We start from the raw sequence: 19,194 nt of genomic DNA on the forward strand, positions 1-19,194 counted from the left end.
TCGTAGTACTTCAATAATGAAAATTATGAAGCCCAACGGTACGATGGATTTTTGAAGACCTATGAAAACGCCTCACTGAAAACTACCTCAACTTTGGCTCTTCTAAACTTTGGACAAAATGCTATATTCAGCATTGGGTTAACAGCCATTATGGTGATGGCCAGCAAGGGAATTATTGCAGGTAAACTCATGTTTCACTCTCTCTCTCTCACACACACACACACAAACACACACACACACACACACACACACACTATCCCAGGTTGATACTTTTCTTTGCTCTTTTCAAATGCATGTCCTTTTTTCGTGATGGCACCTCAGATGTTCCCCCCAGCCACACCAGCTGGCACTGCCTAGTTGTGGCCCTATCTGGACAGGGTGTCTCTACTCACAGTTGCTCATGCCCTTATCAACTCGAGGTTTGACTACTGCAATGCTCTCTACATGGGGCTACCTTTGAAGAGTGTTCGGAAACTTCAAATTGTGCCAAATGCAAACGCGAGAGCGGTCACCAGCCTCCCGCCCATATTTCTCCAACACTCCACGGACTGCACTGGTTGCTAATTGGTTTACAGACACAATTCAAAGTGTTGGTAATGAGCTATAAAACCCTAAATTTACATCCTTGAGTGCCAACTCTATGAATGGTGTGCATGTGTATGATTGTGACTGCTCTTTTTAAATAACTTTTTAATGGGGTTTTAGTTTTAGATAATGTTCAACTTCTTTTTATCGCTTTCTATCTATTTATATTGTATTTTTATTATTGTTGTAAGCCGCCCTGAGTCCTTCGGCATTGAACAGCATAGAAATCGAATGAATGAATGAATATATGTGTGTGTGTGTGTGTGTGTGTGTATTTTTATTTATTTTATTTATTTACCGTATTTATTTATTTTGTCCAATACACATTGTAGGTTCTAGAGAATATACATGTTATAAAATATATCAAAGAAAAAATAGAGGAGAAGATGTAAGAATAAAATAAAATAAGTCAGTGAGGAATAGTGAGAAAGATATAGGAATGGAAGAAAAGATAAATGCGATAAGGAGAGACAATTGGACAGGGGATGGGAGGCACACTAGTGCGCTTATGCACGCCCCTTACTAGCCTCTTAGGTATCCGGAGAGGTCAATCGTGGATAGTCTAAGGGTAAAATGTTGGGGGTTAAGTGTTGACACTACGGAGTCATGTAATGAGTCCCACGCTTCGACAACTCGATTGCTCAAAGTTATATTTTTTACAGTCAAGTTTGGAGCGGTTAATATTAAGTTTGAATCCGTTGTGTGCTCTTGTGTTGTTGTGGTTGAAGCTGAAGTAGTCGCTGGCAGGTAGGGCGTTGCAGCATATGATCTTGTGGGCAATACTTAAATCATGTTTATGGCATCGTAGTTCTAAGCTTTCAAGACCTAGGATTACAAGTTTATTTTCATACAGTATTCTGTTTCAAATAGAGGAGTGAAGGGCTCTTCTGGTGAAATATCTTTGGACATTTTCAAGGGTGTTAATGTCCGTGATGCGGTATGGGTTCCAGACAGATGAGCTGTATTCGAGGATGGGTCTGGCGAAAGGTCTGTAAGCTCTGGTGAGTACTGTGAGGTTGCCCGAGCAGAAGCTACGTAGGATCAGCTTAACAACTCTAGAAGCCTTTTTGGCGATATTGTTGCAGTGGGCTTTGGCACTTAAGTCATTTGATATTAGTATCCCAAGGTCTTTAACTGAGTGGGGGGTTGTCTGTGAGATTATGTTTATTTAGTTTGTATGTGAAGTTTGGATTCTTTTTGCCAATGTGGAGGACAGAGCGTTTTTTGGTTGATATTTGAAGTTGCCAGGTGTTAGGCCAATTTGAAACTGAGTCAAGGTCTTTTTGGAGAATAGCTGTGTTGTCAGTGGTGTTGAAGAATTTTACATCGTCGGCGAAAAGAACGCAGTTGCTTGTGATAGAGGTTGTTGATGTAGAGAATGAATAGAGTAGGTCCTAGTACGCTGCCTTGGGGAACGCCACTTTTAACAGGGACGAGGGTGGATATAGCGCTTCCTATTTTGATGTATATGTACTGCCCCAAGTCTGTCTGTCTGTCTGTCTGTCTGTCTGTCTGTCTGTCTGTCTGTCTGTCTATCTATCTATCTATCTATCTATCTATCTATCTATCTATCTCTATCATCTGTCTGTCTGTCTATCTATCTTTATCTATCGTCTGTCTGTCTAATCTATCTATCTATCTATCTATCTATCTATCTATCTATCTATCTATCTATCTATCTAATCTATCTATCTATTGGACTTACATGCTACCCCTCTCCGAGGACTCGGGATTGCTTACAACATATAAAAACAGTGCAACATCACAATCTAATTAATATTAAAACAGTTAATCTAAAACCACAACAATATTAAAATCACACATTACCGTTCACACAACAAACATACACTACATTCGTTTGGCCAGGAAGCCTAAGATCAAATGGCCCAAGCCTAGCGGCATAAATGACTCTTGCAGAAGGCAAGAAGGGTGGGGGCAGTGTGAATCTCTGGGGGGAGCTGATTCCAGAGGGCCGGAGCCCCCACAGAGAAGGCTCTTCCCCTAGGACCTGCCAAGTGACATTGTTTAGTTGATGGGACCTGGAGAAACCGACTCTGTGGGACTTGACTGATCGCTGGCATTCATGCAGGAGGGGGCGGTCCTGCAAGTAATCTGGTCCTATGCCAGGTAGGGCTTTATAGGCCATAACCAACACTTTGAATTGTGTCCGGAAACCCATCAGCAACCAGTGTAGTCTGCAGAGTGCTGGAGAGACATGGGCATATCTGGGAAGGCCTTTGACCGCTCGTGCGGCTGCATTTTGCATGATTTGAATTTTCCGAATACTCTTCAAAGGTAGCCCATGTATTGCAGTAGTCAAGCCTCGAGGTGATAAGGTGACAATATAAGCTGGCTGCAATTTACTTTGAAAAATTAAGCCTTATTGCTAGTCTACCTTTTGTTTCTCACTCAGGTAATTTAAGCATTGGTGATCTGGTCATGGTGAATGGATTGCTGTTCCAGATTTCCTTACCCCTTAACTTCCTGGGCACGGTATATAGAGAGACAAGGCAGGCCCTCATAGACATGAACTTATTGTTTACGCTGCTTAACATAGACACTAAAATCAAAGTGAGTATTGTCCGTGAAATCTTTCTTTTTAAACATGCTAGTTTAAAATGAATCCAGGTTTGTTTCTAACGGCGAAATTTGAGCAGTTACTGAAGATCCTTCATTTTAATGTTGCATTTCTGAAAGAGCTTTTGGGGCAGGGAGCCAAAGGCTATGTGTAATCTCTGCATTTTATATAAGTGTGTGCCCTATGCATTGAAATTTTATTATGTCATTTTAATTAATGATGCAGAATTGATTGTGTGAAAGGCTGCTTTGGAGCCAGACCATTCTGGCAAAAAAATAAAGAAAAATAAATTATTGAGCTGGAAAGAAGAGGGGAGAGAGAAAGAAAGAAATTTACCTGTGGCTGAAACTGCTTGGGATTTTTTATTATTATTATTACTACTACTACTACTTTTAACCTCTTCTAGGCACTTGCTTGTGCCTCGTTTTCAATTAGATGGATTGTTTAGCTTGTTAAGCTCTTTAAAGTACCTTCTGGGCAGTGTGTAAAGCAGGACTCTTCTTTTAATAGGATAAAGAGCTGGCTCCACCCCTGCAGATCACCCCACAGACGGCTACCATCGCCTTTGATAACGTGCATTTTGAATACCTTGAAGGGCAGAAAGTCCTCAGTGGCGTGTCTTTTGAAGTCCCTGCAGGAAGAAAAGTGGCCATTGTAGGAGGCAGTGGGTCAGGGTGGGTAAATGGATGCACAAAATTCTGCATCATTGATTGATTCCTTTTTTCTTTTAATGGCAGTAAAAACTTGGATTTTTTTTAAAAAAAGGTGCAAAACATTGTTCTAACCCTGAGCCTCTCTCTCTCTTTTTCTTTTCTTTTCTTTTGTTAGGAAAAGCACAATTATGAGATTATTATTTCGCTTCTATGAGCCTCAGAAGGGAGAGATTTATGTTGCTGGCAAGAATATACAAAATGTCAGTTTGGAAAGCCTGCGGAAGTCTTTAGGAGTTGTGCCACAGGTATGTTTTTTTGCTATCTTGAAAGTCATCCTAATGTTGCAGGCCCAGAGACTGGTGAAATAATGGGAAAATCGAGGCGATGAAGCCAAATAATGAAAGCAATCGAAGAAGAAGGAAAAAACCCCAAACAGCTTGTATGAATGAAACAGTTTTTATCTGATGATTAAAATCTCCCAGGGGGGGGGGGGGGGACATCTAAACTGTTGTCCTTTGGAAACTAGTCGCTGAAAACCTCCACCTAAAGGATTTCCTGTTCAATCTTGTATTGCTTCTGAAGCTGGAGCAAAATAGTCCCCACAGAAGCTGCCATAGTTCCCTCTAAGCTGAGCAGTGAGCAATCGCTCACTTAAAAATCATCATCAACTCAGAGTTTTCCAAACCTGCCCAGAAGCCGAGAGGGAAAGAGTGAGAGGGAAGGAGAGAGAGAGGAAGAGAGAGAAACAGATAGAAAAAAGAGAGGAAGGAAAAGAGAAAGAGAAAGAATGGGAGAAAGGAAGAGAGAAAGAAAATCAAAATCTAGTTTGAAACTAGCTCAACTATTTAAGTGGCATTTTGATATTGATAGAGTTGCCCTATTATGAGCTCACTGTTATAGACACACAGTACAGTATTTTATTTTGAAATTCTCTCAGGCAAAACAGGGTGGGTTTTTTGTTTGTTTGTTTGTTTGTTCATTTATTTATTTATTATTTCTGTGCCGCCCAGTCCCAAAGGGACTGCCGCTCAGACACTATACTTTTTTGCCCACCCCCCAAAAAAAAATTAGAGGGAACACTGGAAGCTGCTGGATGGAGAATTCTGGGAGTTGAAGTCCTCACTTAGGTCACCGAGGTTGAGAAGCCCTGCTATGGAGAAGCAGCCTGTTCTTTCCCTCTATTACACAGATTACAAATGCTCATAACACTCTTCTTTAATAACTTCAGTTTTCGTGCAAATCATCAAACAATCCTCTCATCTCCAGCTAATTTCGTTAACTCCCGGCAACTCTGCATTCCAATCTCAGGTCTATAGTTTAATTGTTCCAGGAGCCACGCCAAGGCTAAATCATTACTGTCCCAGATAGATAAAATGGCACATAAATCATGAACACTGGCAGCTTCCTCCAAAAGTTCAGACAACTTACCGTATTTTTTGGTGTATAAGACGCACCTTTTTACTTCAAAAAAGTGCACCAAAAACTGGGTGCGTCTTATACACTGAATGCAGTTGGGTGGCGGTCGACGGCAGCAGCCTTCCTGTTGTCCGGCGGTGGTGGCTTTTTCATATGGTTTGGCGGCTGGTGCTGGCCGCCCCTGCCAAACTGCGCAAGAAGCCGCTATTGCTGGACTACAGGAATGCTGCTACTGCTGGCCGCCACCGCAGAAGCCGCCACCGCCAGATTACAGGAGTCCGCACCAAGTTTCTCGTCATGGGGGAAAGCTGAGCTTCTGTCCTCTGTCTCATGGGCGCCTCTCCTTTGGTAGGTTCATCTCATGTGGAGAGACCGAGAGCGCCCACCTTTCCACTCCAAGTCTCCGGAGAGGGGCGGCATACAAATCTATTAAATTATTATTATGTCAGTACAACACAGCAAACGAGATCACTATGCTGGATTTCGTATTTCATCACCAGTCGGGTGCTTCCCAAGCACCTAGGACTGCATGATGTAGCGGCGAATTATGTTTGCCGATCCCAGTAAAGCGGCCTTTTGCAATTGACAGATGGAGATTTTGTCAATTCCGATGGTTTTCAAATGTCCGCTGAGATCCTTTGGTACTGCGCCCAGCGTGCCAAGTACCACTGGGACCAATTTCAGTGGCTTATGCCAGAGTCGTTGCAGCTCGATTTTTAGATCTTCGTATTTCACTAATTTCTCTAGCTGCTTCTCCTCAATTCTGCTGTCCCCTGGGATTGCGATGTCAATGATCCATACTTTCTTTTTCTCCACAGTCAGGATGTCTGGTTTGTTAAGCTTCAGAATTTGGTCAGGCTGAAGTTGGAAGTCCCACAATAATAATAATAATAATAATAATTATTATTTATTATTTATTATTATTATTATTATTATTATTATTATTATTATTATTATTATTCCTTCCCCCTCCCATCTGCCGAGAAGAGCAGCACAGCACTTGCAACTCTTCCCCAGCCTTGAATCAATCAGGGAATTATCAGAGAATTTGGCGGTTCTGGCAATATCAGGAAATTATCAGGGAATTTGTGAAAAAAACACGGAATAAATCAGGGGGGAAAACCAAACTGTGTTAAAATGTTTAAAAGTCAGGGAAAAATCATGTTAAAAAAACCCCAACGGATCGCACTTCCTGGCAGAGTCAAGCAAAAATGAGCATCACTGTGGCAACAACTTGCTTCCTCAGCTCCCGATATTTCTCCATGGCTTAGCCATTTGGTATGATGTCATCTACAACCGTGCCTTAACTAGATCGCAAGTTACAGGGAATTGTCAGAGAAATATCAGGGAATTTCAAAATGCTTTTCCCCCCGGACACGCTGTACAATGGTTGTTGTGTGTGAAAAACAGTCATCAATCCCTTTTTCAATGTCGTAACGCTGAAAATATTTCCAAAATCTAGAACACTAGATGAAATGCTGTAAGTTGAGGACTTACCTGTATCTGTTTTGTTTGCGTGTATCTTAGGATGCTGTCCTCTTCCACAACACCATCTTCTACAACCTTCAGTATGGCAATATCAATGCCTCCGCGGAAGACATCTATGCTGTGGCCAAGCTATCAGGAATTCATGATGCTATTCTCAGAATGCCCAATGGGTACAACACCCAAGTCGGCGAGCGAGGTCTGAAATTGTCAGGTAAGGAAATCCGTGGGCTGCTGGTTTCTGCAGCTCCCCCTTCTTCTGTCTTGCCTCAGGCCTGATGCTCAGCACAGGCCTTTCCAACCTGACCTTTCTCAGCAGACAGATAAATGCCAAGTTTAATATTAAATGGTCATCGAGCAGCTGGTCTGATGCTTCTCTGGAAACAGCTCAGAAAGCTTTATAGTCAGGGACTGAGAGCCAGTAGGTTCTTCACACGCTCCTCCCCAGGATGATGGCCAAATAAGTATTTGATTAGATGGAGACAATTAGCGGTAGCTGCTCAGATTTAAAGGTGGAGGAATACAGAGCTGTCGTGCAGGCAGTATAATTGTATCTTCATCATCATCATTACTATTACATCTCCAAGGGCCATAAGGACTTATCACAATATCAAAAGTGTTTTTTCTTATTTTTGAAAAGGCAACTGGGAAATAAAAACCACATTTGATAACAACTATGACCTGGAGACTGAGAATCTTCATAGACATTTGACTCATCACAATGTCATAGGCCAGTGGTGGTGAACCTATGGCATGGATGCCACAGGTGGCATGCGTAGCCATATCTGCTGGCACTCTAGCCTTGCCCTAGCTCAGCTCCAACATGCCTGTGTGTGCCAACCAGCTGATTTTTGGCTCGCACAGAGGCTCTGGGAGGGCGTTTTTGGCTTCCAGCGAGCCTCCGAGGGATGGGGGAGGGCGTTTTTACCCTCCCCCGGCTCCATGGAAGCCCTTGGAGCCTGGCAAGAGCTAAACACGAGCCTACTGGGACCACCAGAAGTTGGGAAACAGGCCTCCAATGGGCCTCCGGGGGGCAGGGGAAGCTGTTGTCGCCCTCCCCAGGCATTGAATTATGGGTGTGAGCACTCGCACATGCGCAATAGTGCACACACACATTTTTTCGGCACCTGAGGGTAAAAAGGTTCACCATTATTCACCAAAAGAATCCCGGTCCTTCTCCGGGTCCTGTTGACTAAACAATGTCATCTGGCGGGCCCCAGGGGAAGAGCCTTCTCTGTGGCGGCCCCGGCCCTCTGGAATCAACTCCCCCCAGAGATCAGAACTGCCCCCACCCTCCTTGCCTTTCGTAAGCTATTGAAGACCGACCTATGTCGTCAGGCATGGGGAAATTAAAATACCCCTGGGCTTATATTGTTTATGTATGGTATGATTGTGTTGCATGGTTTTAATAATGGGTTTTTAGATGTCTTTTAATGTATTTGATTTGTTACATTGTTGTTTTTGTTGTGAGCCGCTCCAAGTCTCTGGAGAGGGGCGGCATACAAATCAAATCAAATCAAATCAAATCAAAAAATAAATAAATAAATAAATAAATAAAATCATTGTCATAAGATAACATCCAAACATGATATCATCATAGCTGTAAGTACTACCATGAAGCTGTCAGTCACAATTGAATGAATGTCTTTGGGGGGGGGGACTTGAAGCATAAGCTGATTGTGCCTTAAATCTTCCATTTTCCTCTCAACCCAAAATGTCTGTTCTGCCAGGGTTAAGTGGTTAAAATAGATACCATTCATCTTTCTTACTTTGCCCCTTTACTCCCTTCGCCAGGAAAAAAAAATTGACCCACTGTCTCTGGGTTGATGGGGATGAAACCTGTTGTCTGTCCATTTGTATAAGTAAATTTGCAAAGGTTTCCCGTGACATATCTGATACGAATCAAAATTGGAAGCTGCAGATGTCCAAATTGTTTAAAGATTGACGTGTGTCTCTTAACTGACTATTTAATGGCAACGTTTAGTTGAGGGGGATGATGGCAGTGATAGAGAACACTTATGATAATCCTATTTAATTTTCTTTGTGAGATTCTTAAATGATACGAAAGAAGCATTCATGTGTCATGTCGTAGAAAAACATATTTTTGTTAAGGGATAATACATTCTGAAATTGTTTGACATTGCAGCCTAAATATATGATGGAAAGAAGGGAGGAATCACTGTTTAAGTGGATGCTATATAGTGCTATTAGAATTTATATCTAATTTGCAAGATCCAATCTGGGTCAGTCACCAGGAGCAGAGGTTTTGCCTTCCAAGCCCATCCCCAGAGAATTTCACTCTCACCAGAATGTCTGCTTTGGGCTATTCTATGCGCCTGAGCACAAGGAAACAAAAGCCAATGACTTAATAATCAGCCATCAACACCTCAATCAGCAACTAAAAAGCCGCACACAACCAGGCATGAATATTACTCACCCAATAGGCCAAAGCAGACATTCTGGTGAGAGAGAAGTTCCCTGAGGATGGGTGAACAGTGTGGTCAGGCGGTAGGGAAAAATGAGTAGAATGCTTGGCTGCATAGCTAGAGGTATAGCAAGCAGGAAGAGGGAGATTGTGATCCCACTGAATAGAGTGCTGATGAGACCACATTTGGAATACTGTGTTCCGTTCTGGAGACCTCACCTACAAAAAGATATGGATCAAATTGAACGGGTCCAAAGACGGGCTACAAAAATGGTGGAAGGTCTTAAGCATCAAACTTATCAGGAAAGACTTAACGAACTCCATCTGTATAGTCTGGAGGACAGAAGGGAAAGGGGAGACATGATCAAAACATTTAAAAAGGTTAAAGGGTTAAATAAGGTTCAGGAGAGAAGTGTTTCTAATAGGAAAGTGAACACAAGAACAAGGGGGCACAATCTGAGGTTAATTGGGGAAAGATCAGAAGCAACGTGAGAAAATATTATTTGATTGAAAGAGTAGTAGATGCTTGGAGCCGCCGCCGCTGGGATGCCCCGCCAAAGCGCGGAGATTCCCCTGAGGCTTCCCTCACTGGGATGCCCCACCGCCAGACCTCCATTGTCCGCCAAAGCGCGGAGATTCCCCTGAGGCTCCCCTTGCTAGGATTCAAAGCAGCGCCACAAAAAATGAAGGGAATCCTATAAGCCCTACATGGCATCGGACCAGATTACCTCCAGGACCGCCTTCTGCCACATGAGTCCCAGCAACTGGTGAGGTCCGACAGAGTCGGCCTTCTTCAGGTCCCATCAACTAGACCAGTGTTTCCCAACCTTTTTTGAGCCGCGGCACATTATTCACATTTTCAAAATCCTGGGGAACATTGAGGGGGGGTGTGTGCAAAAAAGTTTGGACAAAAAAAATCTCTCTTTCTCCCTTTCGCTCTATTTCTCTCTCCCTCTTTCTCTCTCTCTCCATCCCTTTCTTTCTCCCTTCCTTCCTCTCTTTTTTGCTCTTTCTCTCTCCCTCCTTCCCCCCTCTTGCTGTCTCTTTCTTTCTTTCTTTCTTTCTTTCTCTCTCTCTCTCTCATTCTGTCTCTCTTGCTATCTCTTTCTCTCTTCCTTCCTTCCTCTCTCTTTGGCTCTCTTTCTCTCTCCCTCCTTCCCCCCTCTTGCTCTTTCTTTCTTTCTTTCTTTCTTTCTCTCTCTCATTCTGTCTCTCTTGCTATCTCTTTCTTTCTCTCTTCCTTCCTCTCTCTTTTGCTCTTTCTCTCTCCCTCCTTCCCCCCTCTTGCTCTTTCTTTCTTTCTTTCTTTCTTTCTTTCTTTCTTTCTTTCTTTCTTTCTTTCTGTCTCTCTCTCATTCTGTCTCTCTTGCTATCTCTTTCTTTCTCTCTTCCTTCCTTCCTCTCTTTGGCTCTCTTTCTCTCTCCCTCCTTCCCCCCTCTTGCTGTGTCTTTCTTTCTTTCTCTTTCTCTCTCTCTCTCATTCTGTCTCTCTTGCTATCTCTTTCTCTCTCTTCCTTTCTCTCTCTTGTTCTCTCTCTTCCTTCTCTGTGGAGGCCGGCAAAGCTTTTCCGGGTAGGCTGGCTGGGGGATAGGGCGCGCGCGCGCACGCACCCCCGACGTTCCAAAGAACCTTCTCCAACCTCCGCTGTGAGAAGGTTTTCTCCGAGCGCTCGCCGGAGGAGCTGGAGAAAGGGGCAGATCGAGCGGGAGGGCGGGCGGGCGGCAGCGGCGAGAAGCCAGGGGCGTGAGGGGAACGGAGGCACTGGGGGGTGGGGGCAGCCGCGGCACCGGCCTCCGCACTTTCATCGCTCCCCACCCCAAACTCCAACGCCCAGCTCCTTGCGCGGCACTGGAAAAGGGTGCTGCCGGCTGCCGGCTTCTACCTGGTGCTGCAGGGAATCTCCAGCTGGGCAGGGCTCTCCTTAAGCTCTCCTTTTTCCCTAGGAGCTTGGCGGCACACCTGGCTGTGTCTCGCGGCACACTAGTGTGCCGCGGCACACCGGTTGGGAAACGCTGAACTAGACAATGTCACTTGGCGGGGCCCAGGGGAAGAGCCTTCTCTGTGGGGATCCCGACCCTCTGGAATCAGCTTCCCCCAGAGATTTGCATTGTCCCCATCCTCCTCGCCTTCTGTAAATGTTTAAAGACCTACCTGTGCCACCAGACTTGGGGCCATTAGACCCTTGCCTCCTGGCCAACGAGTGTAGCATGTCTTGCTGTGTGAATGGGAATGAATTATTTTAAATGTTATTAGAGTTTTAAAAGTTTTTTAGCTATTTTAATTGGATTTTTTAGATATGTATATTGTTTTGATATATTGTGAGCCGCCCCGAGTCCTTTGGAGAGGGGGAGCATACAAATCCAATGAATGAATGAATGACTGGAGGAAACCGAAGGGTTTATCATTCTTTCGGAGGATGTGTAGCTGTATTACCACATGAGCATTAACACAGACAAATTTGGAGCCGGACTACCTGTGCCGTAACTTGAGAACCAATTTGATCTAGTGGTTATGGTACCAGGCTAGAACCCAGAGACGGTGAGTTCTAGTTCTGCCTTAAGCATGAGAGCCAGCTGGGTGACTTGAGGCCAATCTCACAGGGTTGTTATTGTGGAAGGAATAGGACAAGGAAGGAGTACTAGACATTATTTGCCATTTCTGAGTTACATATAAAGCAATAAAATGCAGGATAAACACCTAGTAAACAAGTGAACTCTCCTTGAATGCCAGCAGGTTCCATTCTGCCCAGCACGGTTATAACAATGGAAAAAAACAGGAATGCAAGTCCTGCATATTTCATGGAATAAACTTAGTATTCACATGATTGGTTCTTACCTGTAAAAAAGGGCAGTCACTTCTGCTAATATGCACCTTCTGATGAAATGAAAACTGCAACTAGTCCTCAGTTTACAACCACAACAGAGCCCCAGTACTCATGTTGCTACGCGAGAAATTTGTTAAGTGAGTTTTGCCCCATTTAACGACTTCTCGCCCCATTTGTTAAGTGAATTGCTGTACTTGTTAAATTAGTAGAACAGTTATGTCAAGCATCCGAGTGTAAATCATGTGACCATGGGGATGCTTCAACGGTCATAAGTCACTTTTTTCATTGCTGCTGTAAGTTCAAACGGTCAACAAACACTTGTAAGACAAGAGCTCCCTGTCTTCCATTTTGCCTTGTTTTCCTCCAGTTAACGTTTGTCGTATGGCATGGGATTGAAATTGTGAGTGTTTAGTGTTTATTTTTTCCCGTAAGTGTGCATGCCATCCCTCTAGTGAGAGGATTCTTTCATTGTTTAAAGTGATCTATTATTTTGTCCATAATAGGATTGTGGTTTGATAGTGTTGGTTATGACCTTTAAAGCCCTTCATGGCATCGGACCAGAATATCTCCAAGACTGCCTTCTGCCGCACGAATCCCAGCGACCGATTAGGTCCCACAGAGTGGGCCTTCTCCGGTCCCGTAAACTAAACAATGTCGGTTGGCAGGCCCCAGGGAAGAGCCTTCTCTGTGGTGGCCCCGACTCTCTGGAACCAGCTACCCCCAGAGATTAGAACTGCCCCTATCCTCCTCGCCTTTCGCAAACTCCTTAAAACCCACCTTTGTCGTCAGGCATGGGGGAACTGAGATATCTCCCCCGGGCCTATACAATTTATGTATGGTATGCTTGTGTGTATGTCTGTTTAATAATGGGTTTTTTAAATATTTTATATTGTAAATTATTAGATTCGTTATAAACTGTTTTTATTGTGTTGTGACCCGCCCCGAGTCTACGGAAAGGCGCGGCATACAAATATAATAAATAAATAATCAAACAAATTAATTAATTCATTCATTCATTCATTGCAAAGCTCAAAATTTGGCAGCCCGAATCCTCCTCTCATCCTGGAATCTTATAGTGCTTTGACCCTAATTCTTGTTTTTTTCCTGTTCCATATGAATTTGGACAGTATTTTATTTAAATTTGCAAAAAAAATCTTATTTAATTTGACTGGAGCTGTCTGAAAAACGTATAGCCACCTTGGTAATATATTTTTTCCATTTTTTTCCATTTGGAAATATATTACACTTTTAAAATCTCTATCCGGACTCAGCTATCTGTAATTCCTATGGATTACACTTGGTTAGCTCATTACTCAAGGAAGCTTTGGATGAGAGGCAGGGAATCTGATTGCTTGGTATGTATGTGTGTTTGATTAGATAGTTCGTTTGGGTTTTATAATAGGGTTTTTATTGTTTTATTATTTAATATTTGACTTTTTATCAACGTATTATTTTATACGGGATTGGGTGGCATAGAAGTCAAGTAAATTAAATTAGTTTAGTTTAATTGGATTTGGATGCCGCCTCTCTCCATGTGTTAGAAAACCCAGTTTCTACTAAGCTGTTTATCTTACGAGGGCCTGGGAGATTTCCTGGTCTCAGGCCAAGAGTTGCATGTCAAAGCCTTTCAGGATAGTTAAATCTTTGATAGTGATCTCCATTGAAAATCTGTTCAAAGTTGTTTCTGGTGCTTTTTATAAACGGTAAACATAAGGAAGGAGAGAGGAACGTTATTCGTTCGTGATTTATAGAACGTTTATATAAGCTCAGCCTTTATTAGGGTAAAATGTCTTTCTTGCTTCTTGTTGGGCTTTTAATTTCTAATTTGGAAATTGCAGCCGTGCAGTAACTCAGTTTAAGAAATGGCCATTTGTTCCATAATCAAATGCTATACTTTTAATTATAGCATTGACTTATGCGGAGAGGTTTGCAGGAAGGTCACTGCTGCAGAAATGAAACCTGTTTTTCCCTATTAGCCATCGTGAACGTTACAGATGGCAACCTCCTCTCCCTTCCTTTTTATCATGTTCCTGGAAATGCATTGTCAAGAAGTGGTCTAAATTATTTTTTTATGAGTTTATTTTAAAATCTGGTTTTTCTTGACTTTTATAAGTACTGTGAAAGGCTTTTGGACAAACCACGGTTAGTAGTAGCTCTCATAGAGCCAATTTGGTCTAGTGGTTAAGAGGTACCAGGCTAGAAAACAGGAGTGGGGTGGCGCAGTGGGTAGAGTGCAGTACTGCAGGCCACTAAAGCTGACTGCTAGATCTGCAGGTCAGCGGTTCAAATCTCATCACCGGCTCAAGGATGACTCAGCCTTCCATCCTTCCGAGGTGGGTAAAATGAGAACCCAGATTGTGGGGGCAATAGGCTGGCTCTGTTAAAAAAAGTGCTATTGCTAACATGTTGTAAGCCGCCCTGAGTCTAAGGAAAAGGGCGGCATAAAAAATTAAATGAATGAACGAACGAATGAATGAATGAATGAATGAATGTGGACAAATAGAAAGGCAGGCAGGCAGAGTCCTTGAATGCAATTGTATGTGCTAGAATACCATTGTTTGTGGTAATTTTTCAGTGTGTAAGCATCTGTGACTATGTGCATAGAATTCATGTAGTATCTTAATCAGAAGGACTCTGTAATTCTATTGGACCTGAAATGGTTCTCTTCCCACACTCTTCTGAGAACCAGACCGTGATTCAGGAACAAGTTGTAGGGTTCCTTCTCACATTTATCTCCGAGATTGTCACAGGTGGTCTTTGAAATGGGTTTGGAGGAAGACCCTCGAAAAGACCTTGCATTATGGAACCATTACTTTTATAAATACCGGCAATAGCAAATGCAATGCATCTCAGGGTAAGCATTTTATAAAGGAGGTGAGAAGCAGAAATCACATCTTGGGTGAATAGTTCAATTTCTGTTTATTGCTCAGCTTCAGGACAGCCACTTAAGGCTTAAAGTGAAATGAGATTATTATCCTCCTAAAGAGGCTTGCTAAAACAAGGCTATGTTAGTTAGAAGGGCACATCACCAGGAAGATGAAAACATTAAAATGGAAGCTTGTCAGATTTTTGACATGTAGAACAAGAAGGCAGACACATATTTAACAATTAATTACTTTCAAGGGCTCCAAAATCCGAAATGGACTTTAAATTTTTTAACACAGGGTTGTACAGTACGTCTCAAAGTAATAATGTGGCAATATGGTGGTTTAGAAAAATACCCTTAATTATAGCCTTAGAGAATGGGAGCAAAGAGGGTCCTTAAAAGAGACCGAAATCCTTGGGGAGGATGACACAAAGTGACAGTCTCGGTTACAGATATTCCTTGACTTATAACAGTTCATTTAGTGACTGTTTGATGTTACAATGGTACTGAAAAAAGTGACTTATGACTATTTCTCACACTTATGAACATTGAAGAACTAAAACTAAGGAGAAATTTCCTGACAGTTAGAACAATTAATCAGTGGAATGAGAATGAGGTGCCTCCAGAAGTTGTGAGTGCTCCAACACTGGAAGTTTTTGATAAGGGGTTGGACAACCATTTGTCGGAAATGGTATAGGGCATTGATGACGAACCTGTTTTGGTAACATATAAAGACTGGTTGCAAGAACCGGGGATGACTAGTTTAATGAAAAGAAGGACCAGAGGAGACAGGATAGCAGTCCTCCAATATCTCAGGGGTTGCCACAAAGTAGAAGGAGTCAACCTATTCCCCAAAGCATCTGACGGTAGAACAAGAAGCAATGGGTGGAAACTAAACAAGGACAGAAGTAACTTAGAACTAAGGAGAAATTTCATGACAGCCAGAACGGTTGATTAGTGGAACCGAAGTTGCTTCCCGATGTTGTGAATGTTCCAACACTGGAATTTTTTAAGAAGATGTTGGATAACCATCTGTCTAAAGTAGTGCAGGGTTTCCTGCCTAAGCAGGGGGTTGGACTAGAAGACCTCCAAGGTCCCTTCCAACTTTGTTGTTATTGGTTTGCGTGCCAAAAGAGTGTGTGTGTGTGTGTGTGTGTTTGCGCGCAAACATGCGTTCACGTGCCTATACCTCTTTCCTCCCCCACGCATGTGCACACACACACACATGCTGCCCCTGCATATATGCACAACCCCACCCCCCCATCCACATGCAAGCACACAGACCTCATTGAAGCCTGGAATGGTGAAAAAATGGCCAAACGGGCAAACCAGAAGTTCAGAAAAACGGACTTCCAGTTTTCCCATTGGTGCTATTTTTTTGCACTCCAGGGGGCATTCATTTCAGAATGGCCTCCCAAGCAAAAATAGTTTTCTCTGACTTTATGTGCGTGTGTCTTCCTTTTTTTAGGAGGCGAAAAACAAAGGATTGCAATAGCCAGAGCCATCTTGAAGAATCCTCCCATTATTCTCTATGATGAAGCCACCTCATCCTTAGATTCCATTACAGAAGAGGTACGTTGGCCCCCACTACATCTTTATGGCAATTCTACATTTTGCTATCCCAGGCTATGAAAATCAAATTTGGAACAGTGGGAGAACTGGCTTTCCTCGAATTGGATAGAGAAATGAACCCACTTCTAAATAAATTACAGTTGTACCTCTACCTAAGAACACCCTGTACTTACGAACCAGGTGTTCAAGATTTTTTTTTGCCTTTTCTCAAGAACCATTTTCCACTTACAAACCCGAGCCTCCGAAACTGTAACCGCAGGGAGAAGCCTCTGTGGGGCCTCTCTAGGAATCTCCTGGGAGGAAACAGGGCCGGAAAAGGTGGGGAGGGGCCTCTGTGGGGCCTCTCTAGGTAACTCCTGGGAGGAAACAGGGCCAGAAAAGGAGGGGAGAAGCCTCCATGGGGCCTCTCTAGGAATCTCCTGGGAGGAAACAGGGCCTCCACCCTCCCTGTGGTTTCCCCAATCACACACATTATTTGCTTTTACATTGATTCCTATGGGAAAAATTGCTTCTTCTTACAAACCTTTCTACTTAAGAACCTGGTCACGGAACAGATTAAGTTTGTAAGTAGAGGTACCACTGTACAGCACAAAAGTATTAAGTAGAGCAGTTGGAATTACTTGACCTTCTCACTCTTAAGAGGTGAGGTTTTAATTTGAAGAGAAGCAGCTGGTTGCCACTTAATATTCATAAAAATTGGCCCTCTCAATGATTTTTGCATGTGACCCATAGAGCCATGGTGCATCTTTCTTGGGATGCAGAATTGACTGTGGATAATTCCGTTTGGCACCAAATTATATTCGCAGGTAATTATATTCACAGGTACAGTTGTAAAGCATCAGGGTGTTGTGAAACAGATGCTGTGACATCACAGTGGCAGCTTCATAATACTATACATGGACCTTTGCAGCCCCCCGGCCGTTTCCCTAGGTTGTCTTGTCCGAAGCCAAAGCTCACCATGTCTCTTTGTGTTGGGTTATTTGACATACCAGGACCTCTGATCATGAGAGGGGTCTGACTGTGGATGACTGACACATAGTTCATTTCTAAAGAATAGAAGGAGACAGATGCACCTGTCAAGAAAAATCTCCTTGGATTCCGTTCACCGATCATGATCAGAATTTTTAGTGAGCTTGTTTATTCTACTTGTTTGTTGCCATTCCTTTTGCTAGATTTATTATGAGGTTGTCAAATGAAGTTGAATGTTTACACAACACAGCTGCACTTTAAAAGCAGCTAGTAAAAACGACTCTTTTCCCCCCAAAGTGTGCAACAAGAAATCAAAAGGGTATTTAAGGAAAAGCAGAATCGGTCTGTTGCCTTCCTATTATAAAGGAAGCAAAAAACCCTAAAATTATTTCTCCTTTTTAGCAACTAAAGTTTCCTTTAATTTTTCCCCTGGGATAGCTAGATTTCACAATCAAGGAATCTTTTCAAGGTTTTCATAGTACATTAAATGAAACACAGCTAGTCCTTGACTTACAATTATAGTTGAGTCTAGAATTATAGTCATAAATCCCCACCATCACATGTGAAGTCAAGGCATCATGGACCCAATTTGGGGGCATGTTTTCTGACAGTTCTTAAATGATGCAGTCATTAAGTGAATCCATTTCCCCCAGTGAGCATTTTATTATTATTATTATTATTTTGTTGGAAACCAAAAGTAAATATTGGAAAGAGGCAAAAATAAAAATAAAAATGCCCCACTGCAAATCACAGAGATATGACTGCAGGACCTTGCCGTTGTAAAGGCGAGCCAGTTGCCAGGCACCTGAAATTCAATTATGTAATTGTGTGTGTGTGTGTGTGTGTGTGTGTGTATGCAGCCATTGTAATTTCAAATGGGCGTCCTCCTCGATCTATAGCTGACATTGGACCATCATCTTTAGGCTGTGGCGAGGGGGGCGCTCATCCAGGTTCGCCTGGTGCACCACTTGCAGCCCTATTTGGATAGGGAGTATCTACTCACAGTCATTCATGCCCTTATCACCTTGATGTCCAACTACTGCAATGCTCTCTACATGATGGGACTACCTTTGAAGATTGTTCGGAAACTTGAAATACAGTGTAATCCAGAATGCAGCCGTGCGAGTGGCTATGGGCCTTCCAAGGCATACCCATATTTCTCCAGCGCTCCACGGACTGCATTGGCTGCTGATTGGTTTCCGGATGCAACTCAAAGTGTTGGTTCTGACCTATAAAGCCCTACATGGCATTGGGCCAGATTACCTCTGGGACTGTCTTCTGCCACATGAGTCCCAGCAACCGGTCAGGTCCCACAGAGTCGGCCTTCTCCAGGTCCCGTCAACTAGACAATGTCGCTTGGTGGGGCCTAGGGGAAGAGCATTCTCTGTGAGGGCCCTGGCCCTCTGGAATCCGCTCCCCCTAGGGATTCGCACTGCCCCCACCCTCCTCACCTTCCATAAAAATTTAAAGGCCTATCTGTGCCACCAGGATTGGGCCCATTAGACCCTAGCCCCCTGGCCAACGAGTGTAGTATGCCTTGCTAGGTGAATGGGAATGAATGATTTTAAATGTTATTAGAGTTTTTAAATTTTTTTAGTTATATTAATTGGATTTTTTTAGATATGTATATTGTATATGGTTTTGATATGTTGTGAGCCGCCCTGAGTCCTCGGAGGGGGTGGCATACAAATCCAATCAATCAATCAATCAATAAATAAACCTGAGTCAAAAGTAGCGCTGCGGAAATTGGTTGTGGCTTTGAATTGTTACTAAGCAAAGAATCGTAAGCTGAGGACTAGCTGTGCCTGAGGTTGTGACTT

At 43.0% G+C, this 19,194-nt stretch overlaps 1 protein-coding gene across 1 annotated transcript in view; it reads left to right on the top strand.

Moving 5' to 3' along the window:
- Positions 1 to 19,194, top strand: part of ABCB7 (ATP binding cassette subfamily B member 7) — a 106,863-nt gene that overhangs the window by 78,386 nt on the left and 9,283 nt on the right. Inside the window, exons 9-14 of the mRNA XM_070759642.1 lie at positions 7 to 181; positions 2,999 to 3,156; positions 3,674 to 3,837; positions 3,992 to 4,121; positions 6,760 to 6,931; positions 16,302 to 16,405. Coding sequence (XP_070615743.1) covers positions 7 to 181; positions 2,999 to 3,156; positions 3,674 to 3,837; positions 3,992 to 4,121; positions 6,760 to 6,931; positions 16,302 to 16,405 — 903 coding nt within the window. The remainder of the gene's footprint in view (positions 1 to 6; positions 182 to 2,998; positions 3,157 to 3,673; positions 3,838 to 3,991; positions 4,122 to 6,759; positions 6,932 to 16,301; positions 16,406 to 19,194) is intronic.

This window comes from Erythrolamprus reginae, chromosome 8, assembly GCF_031021105.1.
Source record: "Erythrolamprus reginae isolate rEryReg1 chromosome 8, rEryReg1.hap1, whole genome shotgun sequence".
Classification (NCBI taxonomy): domain Eukaryota; kingdom Metazoa; phylum Chordata; class Lepidosauria; order Squamata; family Dipsadidae; genus Erythrolamprus; species Erythrolamprus reginae.